Source organism: Hippocampus comes, unplaced genomic scaffold (assembly GCF_001891065.2).
Source record: "Hippocampus comes isolate QL1 unplaced genomic scaffold, H_comes_QL1_v1.1 scaffold17, whole genome shotgun sequence".
Classification (NCBI taxonomy): domain Eukaryota; kingdom Metazoa; phylum Chordata; class Actinopteri; order Syngnathiformes; family Syngnathidae; genus Hippocampus; species Hippocampus comes.
Window position 1 is genome coordinate 3889012 of NW_017805002.1, and position 24954 is coordinate 3913965.

At 42.0% G+C, this 24954-nt stretch overlaps 3 protein-coding genes across 4 annotated transcripts in view; all 3 read left to right on the forward strand.

The window, feature by feature from the left end:
- The first annotated feature begins 107 nt into the window (after positions 1-107).
- On the forward strand, positions 108-9842 carry cyp24a1 (cytochrome P450, family 24, subfamily A, polypeptide 1). Its single transcript, XM_019856931.1, has 12 exons — positions 108-664; positions 727-917; positions 1002-1095; positions 1180-1273; positions 1547-1638; positions 2621-2732; positions 4119-4264; positions 5239-5405; positions 7040-7118; positions 7921-8118; positions 9199-9310; positions 9503-9842. The coding sequence occupies exons 1-11, from the start codon at positions 377-379 to the stop codon at positions 9307-9309; spliced, it is 1572 nt and encodes a 523-aa protein (XP_019712490.1). The 5' UTR covers positions 108-376; the 3' UTR covers position 9310; positions 9503-9842.
- Positions 9843-12077: 2235 nt separating this feature from the next.
- Positions 12078-20535, forward strand: nfatc2b (nuclear factor of activated T cells 2b). The gene is made up of 10 exons (XM_019856876.1): positions 12078-12323; positions 13748-14627; positions 14700-14871; positions 15358-15560; positions 15773-15945; positions 17294-17434; positions 18162-18217; positions 18347-18479; positions 18617-19192; positions 20253-20535. Exons 1-10 carry the CDS (start codon positions 12230-12232, stop codon positions 20324-20326), a joined length of 2502 nt encoding a protein of 833 aa, XP_019712435.1. The 5' UTR covers positions 12078-12229; the 3' UTR covers positions 20327-20535.
- A 2565-nt stretch (positions 20536-23100) lies between these two features.
- Positions 23101-24954, forward strand: part of manbal (mannosidase beta like) — a 2472-nt gene continuing 618 nt past the window's right edge. The window contains exons 1-2 of one of the 2 annotated variants that reach the window (XM_019856949.1): positions 23101-23275; positions 23751-23919. In XM_019856949.1, the coding sequence (XP_019712508.1) occupies positions 23770-23919 (150 nt within the window). In that variant the 5' untranslated portion in view covers positions 23101-23275; positions 23751-23769. The remainder of the gene's footprint in view (positions 23276-23750; positions 23920-24954) is intronic. The other variant, XM_019856944.1, reaches the window with a different exon arrangement.

The following is a 24954-nucleotide window of genomic DNA, read 5'->3' on the forward strand; positions in this document are numbered from 1 at the left end:
TTGTGACGCGAGCGAAGGGGAGGGGGGGGGGGGGCTGAGTGGGTGGGTGCGGGGGTCGCGAGGGGGCACTTCCGTGCTCTATCTGAGGCCATACGATCCTCTCAACGTGGATCCATAAATGAATGGTGGGCTTTGCGGCCACACCATGGCGCACAGGTCCCTGATTGGCTCGGTGCGAGGCCGGAATAAACCCAACCGGCGTATATATGTGGCGGTGAGGTGTGACACTTCCAAGAAAGCGAGCAAAGCCTCCCACCTACAATAATAGAGACAAAGAGAAAGAGAGAGTGAAAAGAAAAAGGAAGAAAGAGAGGGTCAACAAAAGCCGCGTTAACGCACAACTCTATTCAGGCCGACAAAACCCACCGCGGGTAGAATGAGGGCGCAGATTCAAAAAGTGCCGCAAATAGTGGAGCTGCTGAAGAAGAAGTCCGTAGGGCTACAGCACTTCAAGCCCACATCCTCGGTGTGCGTCCTGGAGGAGAAAGATGCTGTGGAGGTTGCGCGGTGCCCGCACGCCGCCTCCTCCTCCGCCTCTTCCTCCTCCTCCTTCTCGGGGGCGCACAGTCTGGATGCCATTCCCGGACCGACCAACTGGCCTCTCGTCGGCAGCCTGGTGGAGCTCCTGCGAAAAGGAGGACTCACCAGACAGCACGAAGCACTGGTACGCTCGAATTCACCTTACTTGTATTTCATTTGCTCTAATGGATTTTTTTTTCTTCCAAGGTGGATTATCACAAAAGGTTCGGTAAAATCTTCCGCATGAAGCTGGGCTCCTTCGAGTCAGTGCACATCGGCGCGCCCTGCCTGCTGGAGGCGCTGTACCGCAAGGAGGGCGCGCACCCGCAGAGGCTGGAGATCAAACCTTGGAAAGCCTACAGGGACCTGCGCGACGAGGCATACGGGCTTCTCATCCTGTAAGTCGTATTGGGATGACTCACTTTTTGGATCTGGATGGCTCCGATTTGGAGGGTGACCAACATTTCTTTTAATTAATTCAGGGAGGGAAAAGACTGGCAGAGAGTGAGGAGTGCCTTCCAGCAGAAGCTGATGAAGCCGACAGAGGTGGTGAAGCTGGACGGCAAAATCAACGAGGTAAGGCGCCAATATGAAAATATCGTGTTTAAATGATTATGTTTGACATTTAAGAACTTTTTTAAAAACACATTACAATTATAGGTGATGGCTGAATTTGTGAGCAGAATTGGAAAAATCAATATGGATGGCAAGATTGAAGATTTGTACTTCGAACTCAATAAATGGTCTTTTGAGAGTAAGTTTCATTCTATGAAATGTGTATTTGGGGTTGCAAATCAAATACATTTTTAGTAATGAATGTATTGCCATTTCAAGAAAAAAAAATTGGTTTTGACGTTATTTATTGTAACGAATTTATTAGGGATTAGCAGTATGTCCAGTGTGAGACATCATTATACACAATGGGAAACCCTGCTCGATATCATGCCACATCCAAAGATGAGCATTTTTTTTCTTACTTCGGGACCAAAATGGAACCCTGCAGTCATGTTTCTGTTGTTTGATTTAGCCATTTGTCTGGTGCTCTACGACAAGCGTTTTGGTCTGCTGCAAGAGAAGGTCGACGAGGAGGCCATGAATTTCATCGCCGCTGTCAAAACGGTGAGTGCACTCTTAATTTTGCCAAGGGGAAAAAACAGTTGGGATCAGGCACATTTTCTCATCCACTTATCATGAATTTGTGAAAATTAAAGAAGGTGAAGTCATTGGACATTCGACATTGTTTTACTAATTTGTTAGACCGGCCTATAAGCTCATGCCAAAATGATTTCTACATATGTGTTTGTCATAGTTAAAGAAATCACTGTGGCGCGACTCTTTAATCAAAATTATATGTTTTGTTTTGTAGATATGTAAAAATGTGTTATTATCTGTGAATTTTCTGAATGTACAGTTTTCCTGAAAAAAAACGCACATTCTATTCACTATTCACTTGAATTTCTGAAGAGAAATTGCATTTGCATTCAGTGTTTAAAATGGTCAAAGGTCAAAAGCTGACTGAAATTGAAAGCACCAACATTAATGCACTTCGTGAGAGGTTTCTTTTTGGCAAGTGGTCTTACAAATGTGTTACATCAGACTATAAGTGTTATTCCTGCTTCCGGCATTACTGTGAACATCATGGAAGGTCCGTCCAGGTTATGCATGAAAATTGAACAACCGTTAACTCCCAGCAAACTAAAGTCAGTAAAGTGCAGTCAAAAATCCTGTAGGTGGCAGTATTGTCTATCATCTACAATACAGTGGAACCTATCATGTTGAGTCTACTATATGGCGTAGTACTGCTTCTGTTGACAGCTAAACACGAGAGCATGACGTCCCCACCATTGTACAATGATCTGCATGCCGGACTCACGCCGGCTGCGAGTTCGTCGGGTTCACCCAAGCCGAGGTCAACTGAACTGCCGCCAGTGAAGCCGGTTACTGGGGCAAACCGATACTGTCAATGTACTATCACAAAAGGGGGAAAAGGGGTAGATATGGATGAGGGGGAAGTGGGATGATAGGAGTGAAAGCATTGACAAAGACCACTGTGATCAACGAAGGTGATGATTGGATTAACTGACTGGACTTCAATTCACAGATGATGAGCACGTTTGGCATGATGATGGTCACGCCTGTGGAGCTCCACAAGAGCCTTAACACTAAAACATGGCAGGACCACACCGCCGCCTGGGACCGAATTTTCAGTACAGGTACACAAACAAGCCTCTTTCACGTGAAGATACTGCAAAATTGGTCACGGAAGACATGTGCCTTTTGGACAGAACCCAGTGAACCCAATATTGCCACAGCATTCCCCAATCAATTCGTTTTTGATATAAAAATACTTGAAATACAGTGACCAAATGTATGAATGCTAAAATATGGCAGCAAATTAATTAAAGTGGACAGGACCATAAAACATCAAAATCCATGCTTCGAGAAAGTACACAATAATGAACTCATAGTACAGAAATGATTATTACACTTTCTCATGAAGCTCATCCACAATATTAGCTTGCATGCTAGCCTAAAGAACATGCTATGCAGGCAGCATAAAAGGGGATACACAGTTAACCCCCGTGCAATGCAGGTACACTTCATGTACACCTGACATGCGTTGTGTTGTAAAAACGAATGCATGCCACAGGTTTAAAACCCATGCATGGCATGCATTTGTTTTTGCAACACAACGCATGTCAGGTGTACATGAAGTGTACCTGCATTGCACAGGGGTTTTAAAGATGAAATCAATTCAAAATTTTTCTTTACAATAACATGTTCTCTGCACCCCTCCGAGTCTAAACACGGTGTTTGGATTTTTATTGCTTTTGTAGAATATGAATTAAGCAGCAAAAAAAACACCCTTTTATTCTCAGTGGGCGGCCATTTTGCCACTTAGTCACTCAGGTAATGACTAATCTCGACTCAGCTTACAAACGTCACAAGACCGGACTCAGAAAACAGGTGCCCCGTGATTGGTAACCTCTATTCCCGGGTCAACATTCCTCCCACGCCACATCGGTACTTTTCAAAAAAGGCAAAAACATACCAGCTTTTACAGACTGTGGAAAAAAACGGGACTTCACTTGGTCAATGTTCAGTTTCAGTCAGGTGACGGTGAAGCGCACATGAACTGGATGCTCACTTTTTTGTGTGCGTGTGTACTTGCGTGAACCAGGGTTGTAGTAAACTGCGTGACCCACGAGAGGACAAACTTGCCAAATATTTGTCGTAACGGCAGCAATGAGGTCGGCGGGGGCGCTGAGCACAGGCCCGCCTAAGTAGAAAAGTTCGGTTATGACATTGCATCTAGAAAGTGGACATTTAAAAAAACCAACAACAACAACACGCAGATCATTCCAGAGAAATGTTCACTGATGACATGTCATCTGCAAAGCTGGCAAAACGGCTTTAGTTGGACTTAACTATTTCAGACAAAAAGTTCAAAAACTTCCCCAAGTTAATGCCTATACTCTCTGCACTTAAAGCGAAATACTAGTACTAGTACTACGACCTATCACGCATGACATTATTACAATTATTTTTGCATAATTCTTTTTATGACTATTGAATGTGATTCCGCTCTCTTGCTTCAGCAAAAGTTTACATCGACAAGAAGTTGAAGCGAAACACCGCCGGAGCACCGGATGACTTAATTGGCGAAATCATGCACCACAGCAGCCTCTCTAAGAAGGAGTTGTATGCCGCCATCACCGAGTTGCAGATCGGCGGCGTGGAAACGGTGAGATGCATTTTCATACCACAGAAGAAACTTTTACGCTTATTAACAGAAGACTTTGAAGATGCAGGTTGTTTGGGGGGGCCGTTGTAGCGCATGATAAAATTAAAGAAAATGCATGATGTTACCACCAGCCAATCAGAGAATGAAAATGTCTTCAGATCGCTTAAATGTTTATTATCATGTCTACATATCAATTTATTTCATTTTCATCCGTATTTATCTGCTTGTCACTTCCCAAGCAGGCCCTGACTTGTAAAGCCAAAGAGATTCAAAGTCACAGGATACGACAATAAATCTTGATGGGGACTCCAAGTAGAAGCCGAAGCTCACATGCATGTTATTGGGTTTAATAATTTATCCAATTATTCACTCAATGGCATGGTTGACAAATTACTCAAATCTAACGTTTGCTAGCTGCAGCCGGAATTTGAAGCATGCGGAAGGGAATCATATCGTTTCTCAATTTCACAGATTTTCACTTGAGTTTGAAAGGTATCCCAGACAATAAACGCATAAATGCATCACAGTCATTGAAGTGTGAAAAAGTTTTAAAACGAATAAAAAATGGTGCTATAAATCACAGATGTCTGCCATATAGCAAGAATTTCCACAAGTAGTTCCCCTCCAAAAAAATCTGAGCTAAAGCTGGGCTAGGACAGGTGAACCGCAATATAGCGAGGGAATACTGTACTCAAGTGGCAAAGCATTACTGAGTAACAGCTTCACCTTTCACCTATTTCCTATCCTGTAAAAAAAAGGAAGAGTGGTGGGACAGTTTTCTCCAAAACAAACATGCGCTACAGTTACAGTGCCTCAAATGCGCCGTATGTGTGCAGGGTGAGCGTAACTGAAGGGGCCTTTGAGGAACCTGAAACATTTCTTAATTCCTGTCAGAACCCCACAGTGGAATGGACTTAAAAGGGGCTGCCTCACCATGCTCTGTCTCACCCTTTCCCCCCCTCCATTTCTCTCAGACTGCCAACAGCATGCTGTGGGCTATTTTCAACCTGTCACGGAACCCCGCCGCCCAGAGGGAGCTGCTGAGCGAGATCACAAGAGTGGTGCCCGCCGACCAGCCCCCATGCGGAGAGCACCTCAAGAGCATGCCCTACCTCAAAGCCTGCCTCAAAGAGTCCATGAGGTACGATGGCACGTCCTAACACATAGGAAATACCTTTTTTTGTTTTGTTCCCCTTGAAGGCTCATAATTTGTGTAATAAATGAAAAAATATATATTCCATTAACATTTGTAATGGTAAGTCACTGATGGGGTAGTTGTACACATGCCTGGCTTGTGAGCGGGCAGTGTGGGATCGGTTGCCACTCAGTGACGATGTGGATGTGGGTGTGAATGGTTGTTCGTCTCTATATGTGCCCTGCGGCCGACTGGCGATCAGTTCAGAGTGGAGTCCGCCTTTTGCCCGAAGTTAGCTGGTATAAGCTTCAGCACCCCCCGTGACCCTGTTCAGGATAAACGATGTTGAAAATAAATGGATGGATTGATAATGGTCAAATACTTAAGCAGAAAGAAACCACTCATAAACTCCAAGTTAACACTTTCATGCACCAATAATGATAATCTGTAACTTGATCACATGATAGGCTATCCACTGTAGTAACCACTGTCCCTGAAAGGGTTAATGTAACAACAACTACTACTCTAACTTTGACTTTGCAGTAAAACTAAAATGAAATAAAACGACTCCCCTGTCAACTGTACGTATAAATAAAATGAAAGTACATAGTGTAAAACCATTCAGTTCTGACTGGTGGCAAAACTACACTAAAGTAAAATTAGTCAACCTTTGAGTGTATCATAAAACTAAAACGAAGTGAAACTACTAACCCTTCAAATGTAGAATAAAACGAAAGTAAAACTGTTCACTCTGACTGTAAAATAAAACTCAAAAAGGTAAAACTACTCTCGTTGACTGTATACTTAAATCTGAAATACAGTAAAAGTTTTGCCCTATCATATTTGAATGTATGATAGAACTAAAGTTGAACTACAGTACTCACCCTTTCACTACATAATGAAACAAAAATAAAACAAAACTATGCTTTTACTGACGACTGAAAATAAAATGAAAGTACTCACCCTTTGCTATCAAGCAAAAGCAAAGCTTACCCTTTAACCATATACTGTTAAAAAAATAAAGTCAAACTGCTTGGTGCTAAGTCAATCAATAAAGTTAAAAACCAATGCTAAGATGAATTAGTAGATGTGTTGGATTCATTTTATCACTCATATTGCACTCAGCACGATTTTATTGTTGCCGTCCCTCATTTCCTCTTTGCCATCACACTGGTATACTTGGATACATGGGAAATGCCAAAGAAAAAGCATTTGAAAGTTTGCATTGGAGGTCAAATCGTGCAACTGTAGTTACTGTAACTCAAGACGTGACCACATGCATCCCGTGAGCATCAGCCGAGATTCTGAGCAGTACCACGGAGATTAAGAAACCAGAACATCCCTCCCGCACATGACCGCGGCTCGACAAAACAAGCTCCGTGAGATAGGACGGCATGACCGGGCTCTGATGCTTTTCTTCATGTGCAGTCACAAGTTGTCGATCGTGTTATTGAGCGCTCCTAAGTACGTCACCCAGGGAATGTATATGACCTCCGACTGGAGATTATACCGGCGCTCCCACTGTATGGAAAAAAAATGACCGTGTTTAGCTCACATAAAACAGCTTAGACATGCTACATTAGACCTTCATGAGGCCCAATTCCCATGTTGTGCTTTTTCTTCCTTTCTCCATTTTATAGGTTATCGCCGTCCGTTCCGTTCACGAGCAGGACCCTGGACAAAGACACTGTGTTGGGAGATTATGCCATTCCCAAAGGAGTAAGTGGTTTATATGCCATACACCTGACATGAGCAGATTATGTTCATTTACATTTGACACAGGTCTGGAGGAGGCATGTTGGGGGGAGTGAATACACCATGTACAGTACAAAGTCCAGATGGAAAGGTTTTAAGCCACCCGGATGACTGAGACGGCAACAAAAAGAGAGAGGAAAAAAAAAAAACAATCTTTACCAAGCACATTGGTAGTTTTTATTTTATCTACAGTACAGCTCATTGGGGTCATAGGTGAGCTGGAGCCACAGTTTTTCCAGTCACACCAACGGACAATTTTGAGTCTTCAATGACTGTAAACGGTTCATTCAAATTCCACACCGGAAGGCCAGAGCAGAAATTCAAATCCAGAACGTCAACAACAAAACAAACCAAAAAAAACCCCAAACAAAAAAAAACCCAATAAATTACTTTGATTCTCCCATCAGATTTTTTTTTTATACTGAGTGTGGCCCCAAGAGAACTTTCTGTAAACAGAAATTAATGACACTGACCCACGGACACTTCATTAAGTACACTAATACTTGTTAGTTAGTTAGTTTGTTTGTTTGTTTTTTGAGAATGATACGAAAGGGCGGGTTCCGGGTTTGAATTGAGTCTGCTTGTGTGAGGTTTCTCCGAGCATTCTGACTTGGTTCCAGCATTCAAAACAGTTATGCTCAGTCAATTGGAGAATCTAAATTGTTTCATTGTATGAATGTGAATTATTCTTTTTGTCTATATGCCCTGATGGGTAACCAGTCCAATGAGGACAAATGCTATAGAAAACTCTGTCTCTGCCCTCCAGACAGTTCTGATGATCAACAGCCACGCCATTGGCGCCAACGAGGAGTACTTCAACGACGGCAAGGTCTTCAAGCCCGAGCGTTGGCTTCGTGAGAACAGCACCATCAACCCCTTTGCCCACGTCCCCTTCGGCATCGGCAAGAGGATGTGTATCGGCAGGCGGCTGGCCGAACTGCAGCTCCAGCTGGCGCTGTGTTGGGTGAGGCGCTCACGTTCAGATCAGTAAAAAGCAGACCAAGCAGTACAAATACAAAAGTGAACGTTTCACTTTGCTGGCCGCCACTCGTGGTACCGAGTGCATCATAGCTCCACTTGAGCAATGTTACACAGTGATTCCCAGCCGCTGTGCCATGAGATCATCAAAAAATTATCCAATTTAACTTTATAATAGAGACCAACCACTGCCACAAATAGCGAAAATCCACGAGTGAGTCACACCACCCCCCAAAAAAGTTTGTAAATGCATATAGACGGTACAAGTGGGCGGCAAAGCGCTTTTTGTTTATTAGACAAAGCTATGGCCTGACTAAATAAAGCACTTACACACACTAAAACAAACTGCAGTTGCTTGCCACAAAGATGCCAGCAGATGGTGCAAAAGCAATATTTTTATCTGAGCTGTGGCTTTGACCTGAGCACAACAACAGTGAATTGGTACTGTCGTTGGGCTCATGCTCTGTGCGAAGTACATTTCAGAGCACATTATTAGGAACTTCAGGACACATGATACAACAAAAATGTATTTAAATGACTCACAGGATGACTACAACAAAGTAAAACCACTCACTTCTTGACGGTATAGTGCAAAAAAGTAAATCTACTCATCCTTTGACTGTTTAATGGCCCAGTAAAATGATTCACTGACTGTGAAAATACATCAGTGTATCTTAATGGAACATTTCAGAGCACATTATTAACAAACTGAGTCATTTATCAAATTTGACCAGAAATGGACAACTCCATAAATAGAAAAAGGCTAGTACATAATAAATAAATATGCCACTTATATGTCTGCATTTAGAGCACTGAGGAGAAGCATAGGTGCAGGTATAAAAGTGAATAAAACAGCCGTTTAAAAAAGAAATAAAAAAGCGTACACAGAGTACAAAGTTGTAGTATAGAGTTGGAGGCATATTCAGACTTTTGCTGTCAGTTCATTCGGTGGCATACAATGAAAACTAGCTGACAATACCAAAGTCAACCTAACTGCTCGGTAACTTAGGACAACTTGTTTTGGTCTCCAGGGACGTATTCACTGACTCATTCTCTTTCCCGTCAGCTGGTCCGAGATTACGAGATAGTGGCAACGGACGAGGAGCGGCTTGACGTGATCCACTCTGGATTGTTGATTCCCAGCAGAGAACTACCAGTCGCCTTCATCAAGAGATGAGGTGAGAAAGGAACACTTGATAGGACAGCATTAGCCTGGCTGTTGTGTACAAGGTGAAACTATTTGTGGTTTGGGTGGCACCACTAACAGACCTTACCTACATTAAACCAATTACTACTTTCCTATTAAATCAAATTGGACTGTCAGTATGTATGTACCCTGCTTCATCCGTAACTTCTTATTCCTCTTCCAGGCGCTGTATTCCTTCAATGGAAAGATGGTACCTCTGTTGGTCCACTGACTCCCTGTATTGCTGCTCTGTAAATAGAAAGACACAAAATTGAGAACCATGTAATCACACCATAAATACCTCAAATTTATTTAAACGTATTACTCAAGACTGTTGATGGCTAAAGTAGCAGTTATTGTGTACAAATTAAGCGTAGGCAGCTCTCTTTAACTCTATTAACGTCCTATATGTATTTGTTGTGCCCATGTTTATTTCCATTGTGTATATAAAGTGCAATTACAAGGTTCACTGTTTTATGTATGACCTATTTTATTTTGCGGAAATAAAACCATGAATAAATACACCATAGTTTTCTTGTGCTTTTCAAACGGACAAACTTGTCCGGGTATTTAAGACATTATGTGTCCATTTTCATGCAGTAAAAAAACTGCAAAGCACGAGGATGTGTTTTACTTCTGAGAGATGCACACTGAAATAAGCACATGAAACAATGAAAAATAAAACAGTTTCTGGTAATTATGATAGCAATTACATATTGTAACTCGAATATATATTGTAACTACATGACACAATTAAGTGGCTTATTAGGGCATCTTTGAGTGGTTGTGTGTGTGAGGCAAGCAAACGGTGAGCAGAAAGGTCCAAGAAATGCAAGTACAGTATCTTTACTGCTGTACTTACAGCAAGGGGAAAACTGTGTTTCATAAATCTGAGTTTTACTTTTTGAAGTGAATCACCGAAATGAACATTTCCACATTAGTCTGATTTGCAATACATACCGTACGTTAAGATATATGATGACGCCCTGTGTTTGACCATATGACACTCCAATGCAACAAAACCCTGAAGATGACGAAACACCATATACGATTGGACATTGTTTGAATTACTTGCCACGATTAGGATTAAACACATCTAAGTGAGTCTGTCATAATAACCAAAAGCCTGTTTGAAAGGCTACTTGACCAACCAGACGTGTAATGCATGGAATTTAGGTTGACTGTAATGCAGCATGTGTGTATATACTGTATGCTAATCTTCAGCCAAAGTCTGACATCAGGAAAATAATGCCATACAATCATAATTCTACAGGAGATTTGAATGCTTAGTTTAAGAAGGGGCATTCAGAGTAGCTTATGTTATAAGACATATTGTAAAAATACAAAATTGCAGGGGTTTAAGTATCAGTGATTGTGGAGGGTGAAGGTTTCACATAAGTCTCATGTCTGGTATTTAAATGCAATAACTCAGTTTTCAACACAGGCTTAATAAATCCATCCATCCATCCATTATCTGAACCGCTTTAACTCACGAGGGTGCTGGAGCTTATCCCAGCTGTTTTCGGCAGTAGGCGGGGTCCACCATGAACTGGTTGCCAGCCAATCGCGGGGCACACATTGACGAAGAACCATTCACGTTCACAATCACACCTATGGACAATTTATAGTGTTCTATGAACGTGCCATGTATGTTTTTGGAATGTGGGTTGAAACCGGAGTACCCGGAGAAAACCCACGCAGGCATGGCGAAAACATGCAAACTCCACACAAAAATTGAAACCTGCACCTCCGCACTGTGAGGCGGACGTGCTAACTTGTTGGTCACCGTGCCGTCCCTTAATAAATCCAAATTCACATATGAATAGATATGAATATGGAATGGACTAGAAAAAAAGTCGAAGATGTTTCATATCGGTTCATAGTAAGTAATGCTGTAAGTACAAGTTGTGAAAGTACTTTTATGCTTCAGTATTTGAGAACCTTTACATGTTCCACAACAGGTAACATTTGCATACATACTTATTTGCATAATACTGCAAATCGTTTTACATTATCACTTGAAGAGGATTTAAAGACATTCGAAGATGATAAACCTCATGTCATGTAACATCACATAATGCTGAAACATGGTAGTGATTTTTTCTCAAATGTAGTAACTGATGGCTCACATCCTCAAAATACACTCACTGTATTAATCATAGCCACTGATGGTGTAGCCACTGCACTGTAGTGCGACACTCGCCTAACTTGTGAGCGGGCAACATGGGACCGGTTCCCACTCAGAGACAGCGTGGATGTGGGTGTGAATGCCTGTTTGTCTCTATCTGTACACTGCGACTCACTGGTGAACGGTTCAGGGTGGAGTCTGCCTTCCGCCCAAAGTCACCTAGGCTAAGCACCCCCAGCAATCATATTCAAGTTTGGCGGTGTTGAAATGGATGGATGTAATAATCATAAAATTGGAAATTATCTTTTGTAGCGCACACAAGTTCACCTAATTAAAACTAACACCACTGTGCAATTACATTGTTACTTGGTAAGTATTCAGCACAGCCACTTGAAAACAATAGAGTGTAACGTGGGAAGAAGTTGTGCAATGCTGTCCTCTAGGGCTCAAAAAATAATCGCTACTGGATGAACTTTTTTTAAATAAAAAATCATTTAAGATTCAATTTAATTTTAACAAGCTCATTCAAGATCTCATTCTAGGAAATCAAAACAGTCAAAATGAATAGGACACACACGCACGCACGCACACTCACGGACGCTACCGGCGCGCGCACACGCGCGCGCACACACACACCCTAAGCATTGGCAGGAAGTTTGCTGTGTGAGTCAAGCACCTCCGCAAAACTACAAAACATATTACACATTATTGACACTTGTCGTCGGGACTTTATTAGTACAGTACTTGGAAATAATATCATCAGAAATACATCAGAGGGCGGACATGGCAACTGACATCTGTCAGGAAGAGTTGGACTTTTCAGATTTGTTTCTCTATAATCCACCTGGTGAGGATTTTTCTGCTGGCTATATCCCAGGTGAGCATTCATTAAATTTCATACTACATACCAAAATTAGTGCAGATACATATTGATTAACCGCTACAATTAATATTAATAGCTTGTGTGTGGATATATGTTCTATTAGTGTGTATGTAGGCTATGTTTTTAAAATTAGAGAAGTACCTGTATTTCACCTCACCTACTCCCCTATATTCTCATCAAATAGAATAATAAAAATTTGAATCGTATTTCATGAATTTAGGATTGGTGTGGGGACTTTGTTGGACACATCTAATTCACAGCATTGCACATAAACACACACACACACACACACACACACACACACACACACACATTGCTGTCTGCGAGGGGTGCATTCAATTTCGCTGAGTTCTGATGGTATCATTTAGAAGCATTAACCTCCTATAATAACGGCACCAGAAGTCTGCAGACCAGGAAGCAGACTGCTAGCTAACAGTCATAGTGTAAATATGCCACTTCTTGATTTTCATTAACAGTTCAGCATTTGTGAAGGTCTCAATGTATTGTAGATTATGTGATCATTATATCAGCTGTTACAAATCTGAGGTGGCTAAAGCAGAGGAAACCTGTTCCGATTTTTAATATCTTGGCTTCATGTACAAGGCTAATGGTTAGTTTATCTGGTAACTACACAACCAGTTACCCCTCTATTTGTGTCTAGCAATAGCATGAGCTTCAGTTCAGCGTTGAATTGACTATCTTTCCAACTAATGTCACAATCACAGTTTCCGTGGCTCGGCGCAACTCAGTTTTAAAGATTTGCCATCGTAAATATTTCACAGGTACAAATAGCATTAACGGGCGGCCCAGTGGTCCAGTGGTTAGCACGTCAACCTCACAGTACAGAGGTGCAGGATTCGATTCCGGCTCCAGCCTCTCTGTGTGGAGTTTGCATGTTCTCCTCGGGCCTGCGTGGGTTTTCTCCGGGTACTCCGGTTTCGTCCCACATTCCAAAAATATGCATGACAGGTTAATGGGACACACTAAATTGTCCCTAGGTATGAGTGTGAGCGCAGATGGTTGTTCAGCTCCGTGTGCCCTGCGATTGGCTGGGAACCTGTTCAGGGTGTCCCCATCCTACTGCCCAAAGACAGCTGGGATAGGCTCCAGCACCACCCGCAACCATTGTGAGGGTAAAGCGGAACAGAAAATGGATGGAAATAACAATAACGATTGTCGGCCCTGACAGTTTTGCAAGCAGATCGGGGACTCTTGACTCACCCCACACCACAGGATAATCGGTCAGGATAAACTTCTAGGGACATCTAATAATCTGGCTTCAGCTAACTTTGATCACAAGGGGAGGCCCGGTTTACCCCACTTAAAACATACAGTACTTTATTTTATTTACTAAAATAGCTTTAGTTGTTCAATAATAAAATCTGAAGGCAAATGAGTATCACTGGTTATGTTGACAGATGATGCCGATCAGTCCGCCCTGCTGGAGGTCAACCATCACACCGGATTTAATAGCCCAGCTGATGGAAGCTCAGCAGAGATCGTGTTCGACTCCATGGGCCTGGCAACAATACAAGGGATCATCCCAGCTCCCAGTCCAAGGATTGAGATCACTCCGTCGGGGGACACTCTCACCCCTCAAGCCTTACAGCAGAGCCCTGGCTCCAAAGCCCTTGGAGCCTACCGGGAGTGTGCAAGCCCTGCTAGTAGCAACTCCTCCACAGGCTGGCCAGCAGATGGGTGCTCTCCCTCAGCCTCTCCATGCATCTCCCCTTCCAACAAAGGCACATCTGCCACGGATTTGTCCACCATAGATCTCTGCCCCATTCTCCACAGTTTCCAAACATCTTCCACCCACTCCTCTCCAGGTAATAGCTTCAGCAATGAGCTCCTCCTCCTGTCCCAGCATCAAGTCACCCCCTCACCACTCGTCCACCGACGCTGCCGCTCAGCGTCGCCACAGGGCAAGCGCACCCACGACCAGACCCTGCCTTATCCAGGGGCCACTCCTGTCAAACAACACTCTCGGAGCCCTAGCCCCATTACCTCACCCTCCAAACTGCTGGGCTCCTACCCACTTCACCAGAGCCGGGTTCCAGGTGAGCACCAGACTCAGGCTCAGGCCTCTGGGCTTTGCCCAGGAGACAAGGTGAGCAGCCTCATCTTAACTCAAGATGTGGTGCAAGGGACAAATGTGCCAAATCCAAGGCCAGATTGCTTGTACAGCGAAGGTCACGAGCTGCAGAGGGTTGGCAGGGTAGGAGCTGAAGTCAGGCCCGGAGGTTTCTGTGTACTCCCAACTCCATGGCCTCATCATCCAGTCCACTTTGGAGCATTTGGGTGTGTTACGTTTCTATCTCAAATTTAAAGAATATCAAGTATCTCTTTTCTTATTTCTCCTTTCCTCTTAAGAGGTATTTCCTTGGTACCTCTACCACCTCTCGAGAGGTCATTGCCCAGTCAGTCAAGTCAGTATGAGCTGGTGATCACATCCCAGCCAAGGTCTCACCACAGGGCTCACTACGAGACCGAGGGAAGCCGCGGACCTGTCAAGACACCAAATGGCGGACACCCTGAAGTCCAGGTACTTGATTTGACCCCTTGAAAATCTTTGTGATGTTTGATGCTTGAGCATCAAGCAACTAAGACGGAAAAAATATCACTCTCACTTCTTGTCTCTGCCATCCGTTGATTAGAAATAAGCAGAAGCGAGATTGTGCAAACACAAGAGCAGTTCCTGCAAAACACGGTGTCTTTGTAAGACAGACAGCCATGCAAATTCAAATTATCCATAGTCCCACAAAGTCCATGATCATGATATGCCTGTTGAAGCTGGTTGTAAACACACTAGCAGGTAGGTTCAAATTAAATGTAAATATTGCCGACTGGTCTGGCAAAGGAATTAATGAGCTGTTGTTACTGTTTTTCCTGGCTTGATGCAAAGCAAGGTACTTGTGACACGGAAGGTTTTAGTGGTGTGAAGTTGCTCTTCGGTGACTCAAATCAATGTCTTTTGTCAGTGAGCCACTTTTCAAGCGTGATTCTAAACTGCTTTCATTGCGCCCATCAGCTCCACGGTTATCGGGGCACAGCTCCGCTGAGTCTACAGGTTTTCATCGGGACAGCCGACGAGAGGATGCTGAAACCTCACGCGTTCTACCAGGCCCACCGCATCACCGGGAAGACCGTGACTACACCTAGCAAGGAGAGGATGGTCAACGGGACCAAAGTGCTAGAAATCACACTCCAGCCTAAGAACAACATGAGAGTGGTGTAAGTCGCCTATGTAAAAATAGTTCCCAGAGACATTCAAACTTGCTGAGGTTCATTGGCCTCCTCAATGTCTGTAAGGTTGTTTAAATCAGAAGGAATGCGGCTGCGTACACCACCAAAAACATATTTTAATGTCACTGCTGATAGAAATGTAGCATGCAACACACAGAATCCTTCCTGTTTTACTGGTGGTCTTTTGTCATGTTTCCCAGGATCGACTGCGTCGGAATTCTGAAGCGGAGAAATGCTGACATTGAGCTGCGGAACGGCGAGACTGACATCGGTCGCAAAAACACTTGCGTGCGTTTGGTGTTTCGCGTTCACATACCACAACCTGGAGGCCAAGTGGTGTCACTTCAAGTGGCCTCCCATCCAATCGAATGCTGTAAGGATGTAGCAAAAGATAAGTCATTGTTGCATTGGGTGGGATCACGTCCTATATTTTTGACCTACCAGGCCTTGAAATCGAGACTTCAATTCAAGTAAAACTTGTACTGCCTATCCTATAAGGGTCCTCAGTTTATGATAGAGTTCCATTCCAAGGGCAGAATGCACTATAGTAGGGTGATGAATCGAAATGTTCTTCATATTTTCGATTCTGGCTTCCCTCAATCTTTAAAATGTGATAATCGAAGAAAATGTGCCGAACAGAGCGTGCACAAGTAAGTATCCGAAGTTGTGAAAGTACCCTGAATATGTATCGCATAGCAAGTGTGTAGCGTTTGTGATTGTGTTGCCCCTTAGCATGCTTTAAGATGTTTCATGACGCTCAGTTGAAATTTACTGTAAAACTAAACACACAACATGTTTCTACACGCTGTGTATTTAAATGCAAAACATCACTAGCGCTAATGCTAAAGTCAATGGCGGATCCGATTCATATGCTAACGCCAAATTAGCATTGACTTTGGGAGTGATAGTCCTTCAAATAACGAAACATTACACACCAACGCTGTTGAAACACATAAACACAGGTAAAATAACACGACTCAAAGGCACAAATTCATCCCAATCTGTGAAAAACGAGTTCCATTAATAGAGTTCAATCACAACCTCTTCTGTTGTCATTCAAACTACTATCCATCCAAGCATGACAACAGGCCGACCCCAATTTGTAAAAACATGCAAGAACAGCCGGTACATGTATTTGTTTTTATTTTTTAAATTTCTATTATTTTAGTATATTCTTATTTTATTGTATTAGCTCAAATATGTTTCCTCGTTGACCTTTCAAATTATATTTAAAGTTGAGTTTTAAAGGATTCAAGGAATTTTACCTTCCTCAAAATTGAAGGATTCACAGTGCCAAGGATTTTATTTATTTGTTTCTTTGTTTGTTTATGTCGTACCAACACATGGCACGGCATCAAATACAATCCCCGAGTCCTCAGACTTTTTGTAATAACATATCAGGATAAAAATAAATATGATGCAGACATGAAGGTAAGGCTTTTTAAGGCTTTAATGTATGCAAAGATGCAAGGCATCAAAGGTGTGGATGTAGAAGAATGAAAATGCAAGATTACCGTAGTTCAAAAGTTCATCTTATCTTCTTCTGTATTCTGCATTCTGATGTATTCTTTCACCAGTGTGCAAACTAGTCAATTGTGTGCTGTCTGTAACCTCGAAACATTACTCCTTGTAAAGAATGACAAACTAAGAACGCCTATTCTGGGTGTTGCTATTACTATTGTGAATATAAAAAAATTGAACTTGAAATTGTTTTTGTTCAGCCCAGCATTCAGCTCAGGAGATTCCTTTGGTGAAGACGCAGAACCTGGACCGATGCTCTGTACTTGGTGGGCAACAAATGCTCCTAACTGGGAAGAACTTCACATATGACTCGAGAGTGATTTTCTCAGAAAAAACACAAGGTCAGACATTAGTGTGAAACAGAAATATGATGTTCGGTCTTAAATCACGAGGATGTAGAGTAATAATTTGAAAACAAAAAGAACCTTGCAATTTTACTGAGCACAAACACCGGAAACGTGTCTAACCATTAAACCAGACTTCTTTTAAACGAGACACAGTAAACATCTGAAGCAAATTACAGCAAAATCATTTTTGATTTTGTTCATACAAAAAAGAACGAATGCACAACATTGCCATCCAAAACATACATTTTCAAACCGTAGGTTACAACACCTTGAACACACCCATGTTTTAAACCACGGGTTAAATATCAATGTTTATGTACTCCTAAGAAACAGGCAGATTTTTTGATAAAGATCTTGTATTGGATCTCATCAAATAGCGGAGGAGTGTAAAATTTGACATGGAAATGTTTAATCCTCCTGCATGCCGGTTTTGTGAGAATGAACCTAGCCTATTGTTGACAACTAAATGAAGAGCTTCATGGTTGCATGCGTGGGTTTCAGTCAACAGGATGTGGTAAGAAACACTAGACTTGGATTAAAAAAAAAGAAAAAGAAAGAAAGAGAGAAAGAAAGAACGAAAGAGAGAAAAAGCAAGGTCAGGTGAGTTAATCAAGTGGGCAAGTGGAACACGCCACTTAACAACAAAGCGAAGGCAGAGTTCACTGTTTCAATGCATTTGCATGCCAGCTTTCCTCTACAAGTGTATGCTCACTTCTTTCAGATGGTCAACAAATTTGGGAGGTGGAAGCAAACGCAGACCGAGAAAAAAGCCAATCTGTGAGTTTGCTTGTAGCCGCACAATAATTGCCTTCCTGACGTTCTCATGTATATTCAGCTGGAAGACGATCTTCCATAGCCTCCAACCACTACCGTTTCATCATCGAACATTTTCACTGTCCCTTCCAGAATATGTTGATGGTTGAGGTCCCTCCCTATCGAGATCGAACCATTTGTTACCCAGCCAAAGTCAACTTCTATGTCATCAATGGGAAGAAGAAGCGCAGCGAACCTCAGCATTTCATCTACACCCCCATCATAGGTACTGTATTTATTTCAGCAATGAATGGAATTGAGTGAAATACAATACATGGGTCCATGTATCCCTCATTGAATAGCAGGCCTGCAGCATCTCTTCCACTTGCCGGCATCTCAGCAGCTTTCTTTTTTGTACCCCAGACATTAAAACAGAGCCACTAGATGACTGGCAGGTGAATTTGTGTGATTACGCCGACACTCAGCTTCGGTCTGACACACAAGCCAAGTCACCCTTCCATCGGTTGGAAAAGGAGAGCAGTCTTCAATCATTCGGTGTGCTTGCATCAGATCCATGGGATTACCAACCAATTTTTTACCAGTCAAGGAGAGGCGATCTAATCAACAAACCAGATCTTTACCACGCTCAAAACTATGCTACCACTCTCCATGATAGCATCGTTAAAGCATCAACTCCTTCCCCTGTCCATACCTCACTCCATCTCCCTCAGGGTTCCAGTGTCAAAACCGAGACAGCCAAACTAAATCAAGGCCCTCAGGTGACACAAACATTCCAGGCCTATTCATCTACAAGACATCAACGTTCTGTGCAAGTTGTGCCGTCTGTATGGAAGTCGGCGCCTTCCAGATTCGTCCAAAGTGACATTTGTGTGAAGTCTTTAACCCAGACCGGCCCAAACGCAGCCAACCAGGAAGCTCGGACTCAGGAGCGGATTCCAGTAAAACAGGAGGAGCTCAGCTGTGCCTACCTGGAAGACGGTAAATAAATTCGTCTTGCACACAATGTAGTTTCAAAAGGGAACACAATGAAATCAACTAAGATGTAATCAATCGCAGCACAGCAATCACTTGCTTTATACTTCACAAATGTACCTGAAGGCATGTACGGCAGCACATTTAACCCTTTCAGGAACCGTGGTTACTACAGTGGACAGCTAACCTTGTTATCAAGTTACAGGGTGCATCAAAGGGTTAATGTTTAAGTGATTATGTTGTTATTAAGAACAAAGTCTTTTGTCATTATACTACATAGCAATAAGGTCTTACTTAGTTTGTGTAGTGGTTCCAAGAGCCAAAGACCACAAATACAAAGGAGGGACAATGATTTCTAAATGTAATCTGAAGATAACTACAAAACCTGAGGTATGTTTTTTTTTTTTTTTTTTTTTTTTGCGATCGAGTCTGCAAAGCTAGAGCAGGCGCATTGCAAGCGTTTGCTTGCAAATCCTGAGTTGTGGTCTATGAGGCCTTTTGTTTTGACTTTCCTGTCTGTGTCACTCTCGCTTTTACTAATTCTTTCACTTGTCAACTCACACTTACAGATGTGTCATGAACACTGTCTTCCCCAAGTCAAGAAAGCACCGTCATAACAAACGTTGCAAGTGCTGCAGACTGATCTTGTTGTCTGAGAACCAAAATAGTTGTTATCTTCCCTGTGGGCACAATAAAGGGAAGTACTGCATATATGCAAATACAAGTAGTCAAACCGGTGTCAAACAAAGCCGCAGTGTCTATTTAGTGTTTCAACTAGACTGGCAGAGTGGTGCAAAGTCTAATAACGTCCATCAGTGTCGTCTGTTTAATTCCTGTTCTTGAATCTTTTCAGGAATAATGTATTTTAGCAAATAAAGAAATGTGGCAAAAAAATAAACAAATAAATGAATCATTGTGACATCTGGTGGATATGAATGTAACTGCAAATATTCCAAGTTGAATATTCCTTGTGGCCTTGAACAGGTTAAACAGTGTTGAAAAAGAGTTCGAAACTCTGCTTTGGTTCGTTGTTTTGAATTCTAAAGTTGGTAATTGCTTTTTGCAGTGAATGACATCATACGAAGAGACTTGAGAGACCATCACAGTGACGCTGGAGGCCTGCGGCATCCCCGGCTTTAAGAAGAACCACAACAACTCGGGATTACGACATCATCGGGAAAAATAAATCCCACTCATCACCGACATCGTCAACTTTTGCAATGAATTCTTGATGTTGTCATCAGTGATTTTTAAGTCAGCTTACAAGTAGTTCCTTTTATCTGATTGTGATTATGTACATGTGTATTATGTATAAATGAGGAGGTGTTAAACTCCTAATAATCAAAGCATGCCTATGTGCAGTACAGGTATATTATTGTATAGTATCTCTCTCTCTCTCTCTCTCTCTCTCTCTATAGATATAGTTATAGATAGATAGATAGATAGATAGATAGATAGATAGATAGATAGATAGATAGATAAATAGATAGATAGATAGATAGATAGATAGATAGAAGAAGATTGGGCAGCTGCTTTAAAATGCTGCAGAAACCTGGTTAACTAAACTAATTTAGCCTGAAGTTGAATCAAGTGTGACAAACCTGTCTGTGAATTACAAATAATTCAAAACTGTGTTGAAAGCGAACTGGTTTTATCTCATCTGGGGTGATCTGATTCCACAGCCAGGGCCTGTCTTATACTTACTTAATGATGAAAATGATATGAGGCAAAAGACTGTTAAATAAATGGCTAAAAAGTGTTTGAATAATATTATGCTGAATATTAATGTTTATTTTACTTTATTTGTATCAGTTGCAGAGAACCAAGAAAATGTGTTTGAGGGAAACTTAGAAATGGCAAACATTTCGCAAAATGGCATGATGCATGTGACATAACCCTGAAGGTCAGTGAATTAACAGTGATGACAATTGAGGTTATACCCACTCAAGAGCTCAACAGGAAGATTGATACGATGCCTGGTGAACAGGAAGTAAAAGACACCTAGACAGTTTTAATTGCCAAAGGGAGCAAACAAAAGGCTAGCACAAAAATGGTGGCGCGGGCACCCGCAGCGGCTCCTTTTGTTATCTGTTGTCTGTTTAAGAGGGAGGAAGTTTCATCTGTGCTGTATGTGCACATTTGACAATAAAGTTGTACTTGACTTGAAAAGAGAAACCATCAAAAGGATGCAGAGACTCAGAGATACAAAGTTATCACTGAAGATTAGAGTGGCTGAAGGGACAATTATAAACTCTTGCACAAAGCCTGAAACGCTCATAAGGAAGCACGGGTCCAAAGCCACAAAATTAAGGCTACATTGACTGGGAGAGGGTCTGGCCTAAAACAAAATGGCCTAAAACGAAACACTGTCACAAGTAAGCCAAGAGTCAAAGCCAAAAGGTCACCTATTAAGGCTGCACAATTTAAAGGAATCCAGAAAAAAATCTGGCATCCAATCGGAGACGTGCATAAGGAGGCAGAAGGTCAAAGTTGCAGAACTGCCTGTTAAAACTGTGTCACAAGAACGGACCAAACTCAAATCCGGCACAAAACAAAAGACAACAAGTAACAAAAGAGTCAGATCTAAAAAGTTGCCAGTGAAGGCCGCGCCGGCTAAAGAACTCCAAATAATGACCTGCGCAAAACGAGACCCTCGCCGCCCCGAAGAAGACCGTTGGGACCAAGGCAAAAAACCGGAAGCTGATACAAGGCAAGATGCCACCAGAAAAAAGCAGCGGGTTGAGATTGAGATGGATCATGTGGCTAAGTGTAGCAGCACACAATTTGGCACAACCCTCAAAAGGGAAGAGAAAGGCAAACCAACTGAAGTGTCGGTGAAGGCATCGAACGCGACCAAATGTAAAGACAGCACAAAACCAGACAGCCTTCAAAATGAAGCAGAGGATCAAAGATACGACGGTTTCGACTGAAGCTTTACAGAAGAAAGGCAACAAGAAACAATGGGTCACAAAATCTGATACAGTACTTTTATAAATCACCGGATTGACTCAAGTGTCTGAGAAAGCAGTGCCACCTAGTGGAAGTTTGGCAGACAAAGAAACTGGAGTGCATGCTAAGAATGTTTGTGTCGTGCTTGTCTTCCTACAGACACCATATTAAAACAAAAAATATATTTCCCTCCCCAATCTTTTTCGATTTTCAAACATTTTTGAAAAAGGTCCAGGGAGCCATTAGGGCGGCGTTAAAGAGCCGCATGTCGCCGACCCTCTGTCTATGCAGATCACAGGAAAACGGATTATAATCCAGTAAATAGGAGATTTGCACTGTATTTACCCTCTACAAAGACACGATATGGTTGTTCCCAATGCTAACCAAATGTATCCTGAAGGTGATGATTAAATACATCTCCAAGGCAAAGGTGAAAAATGTCCCATTGGTGAGTGGTGTATTTGCTGGCACGGACTATATTTGCCTTTATTCTTCCTCATTTCGTTTTTTAAAAATTTCTTTTTACATCTGCACTGTCTAAATGTGATCACTGGAGCATAAATGGAAAGTTGCAGAAGGTCCCCCTGGAGGCCATCTTTATGCTGCAAGCATCCAGCACAAAGAACTCGGATGAGAAATCAGCAGTTATATCACTGGTGGAAATATGCGAAATAACTTGTTCTGATTATGGAGAGGCCAGATTCAAATGTATTTATTTAATTGACTCTTTTGGGCTTCCTTGCAAACATTACAGGTATAATCCATGCAAGCAAGCTCGCTTCCTTTGTAAAATACCAACCAAATAAAATACTAAAGCAACATTTAAATACAACAAACAAAAACATTGAAATAACAGTCCGTGACAAACACAAGCGAAGTGACCGTGAAACACAATTCTACATCCCACCATTAGAGGACGACATTTGCAAACTAAACGACAACCAGACAGCCAACAACAAACCGGAAATACGTTGGAACGTTACGCCACTTCCTGTGAAAAAGGATTTGTTGTATTTTCATCTGTGGGCCAACTTTTCTCAAAATTGCTTTGTGTTCTGCGAGTTTTCGCTTTCCCGCGTTTTCATCCTCAATCTATTTGGAACAAAGATCCATTTTCACAGTTCTGGTAAGCTTTAATTGATGAGAGTATTACATTGTAAACGCAGATTTGTTGCGTTCAGGGGATAGTTAGCAGCGTCGTAAACTAGCATTGATTGGACATTGACAGCAATTTTTGACATTTGGTATCGATTTTGGTCTTATATTGTTCGGCAAATAGGTCAGGAATGTAGTGGAAATGTTTTATCTTATCACGATCATACACCTTTTTCCCCAAATCAGAACAATATTCCCGCTGGTGTTCAGGATTCTTAATAGTCTTTCTCGTCACATCGTGCAATTTCATTTACCGCAGCCTCTTTGTTGCGTTCGGGGTACTCTTGGTAGCGTCGTAATTTACTTCCCACAGGACAACGTCTAAGCATACGAATGTATTTTTTAACAAACATGACAAAAAAATAAACATACTTGTCTATTTCGAATTCATCTGCATTTTTAATTGAGTTTAGTTTCTGGTGTCCGGGAATCTGTGAAGTTTTTCCGATGTGTTCCTTAGGTTCCCGAAGGCAGCAAAAATGTCTGCAGAAATGGACCTGTCTCCCCCAGAAGTTCCTGAACCAACTTTTCTCGAGAGCCTCCTGCGCTATGGCCTCTTTCTTGGTGCCATCTTCCAGCTCATCTGCATCCTGGCAATCATTGTGCCCACCTCGAAAGGGCACGAAAAGGTATGAACATGCTTTTTTCTACTCTCGTACGGATGTGCAAACACAAGTTAACCACTTTCAAATGCTGTAGAGGTTAAAAAACATTGAGCACAATAAGTTTAAGGGTAAATATAAAACAATTCCATGTAGAGTATAGTAAAACAGATAAACTTTGCCTGACGAACACACACTACTTTAATGCTAACATACAATGCAGAATTCGATAGATGGGCTAATGAGACATCAGCATCAATGTTACGGTAATTATAATCCTTAAAACAACTTACATTTGAAAGACAAATGCCAAGTCAAGTCAAATTTATTTATATAGCCCTTCATCATCAGAGTCTGAGGGGATTGACAGATAGTTGACAAACCTTAATGACATCCCCTGAGCTTAACTTCCAAAAAGGGCAAGGAAAAACTCCAAAATCCCATATGTACAAACCTTGAGAATCCCCCTTCCAGGATCATCAGGCAACAATGGATCCCGAGTGAGCAGCTATTAACAAATATTGTGGTGTTATACTGGAACAGCGTAAGAGTCCATTTAATAACATGAAGCGCTGCAGGAGGACACCTGCGGAGAAGTGGTATCACTTCATGCAAGACGGAGCACACAACAAAAATTAAAGGCATATGTTTTTTAACCATTCATCCATTATGCAAACTGCTTATCCTCACAAGGGTCGTGGGCGTGCTGGAACCTATCCCAGCTGTCTAGCAGGGACCATACAGACACACCTCCATACAAACTCACAATCACACCTTGGGACAATTTAGAGTGTTTAATTAACTGACCAATGCATGCAAAAAAGGACTTATAGTTGAGAAGATTATCTGTTTCATCATCAAATCTCCATCCATCCGTTATCCTACTGTCTGTATGTATTGTACTGCCCCTCGTGGCCAATGTGTGCACAGCAGAACAGCACAGTGCCCTCTGAATTATCATGATGCACAAACTGTTGATATTCTTCATAGTCTATTAAATTATTATAATTGTATGTTTTTATAAAGCACAATACTGTAAAGAGCTATAGCTATATATATATA

Excerpts from the sequence above, each read along its gene's own strand:
- cyp24a1 (XM_019856931.1), top strand. The coding sequence starts at position 377 with ATGAGGGCGCAGATTCAAAAAGTGCCGCAAATAGTGGAGCTGCTGAAG. Across the intron at positions 665-726 it reads CCAGACAGCACGAAGCACTG|GTGGATTATCACAAAAGGTT; the intron begins GTACGCTCGAAT and ends TTTTCTTCCAAG. Across the intron at positions 1,639-2,620 it reads TCATCGCCGCTGTCAAAACG|ATGATGAGCACGTTTGGCAT; the intron begins GTGAGTGCACTC and ends TTCAATTCACAG.
- nfatc2b (XM_019856876.1), top strand. The coding sequence starts at position 12,230 with ATGGCAACTGACATCTGTCAGGAAGAGTTGGACTTTTCAGATTTGTTT. Across the intron at positions 12,324-13,747 it reads TTCTGCTGGCTATATCCCAG|ATGATGCCGATCAGTCCGCC; the intron begins GTGAGCATTCAT and ends TTATGTTGACAG. Across the intron at positions 17,435-18,161 it reads TTTCTCAGAAAAAACACAAG|ATGGTCAACAAATTTGGGAG; the intron begins GTCAGACATTAG and ends CACTTCTTTCAG.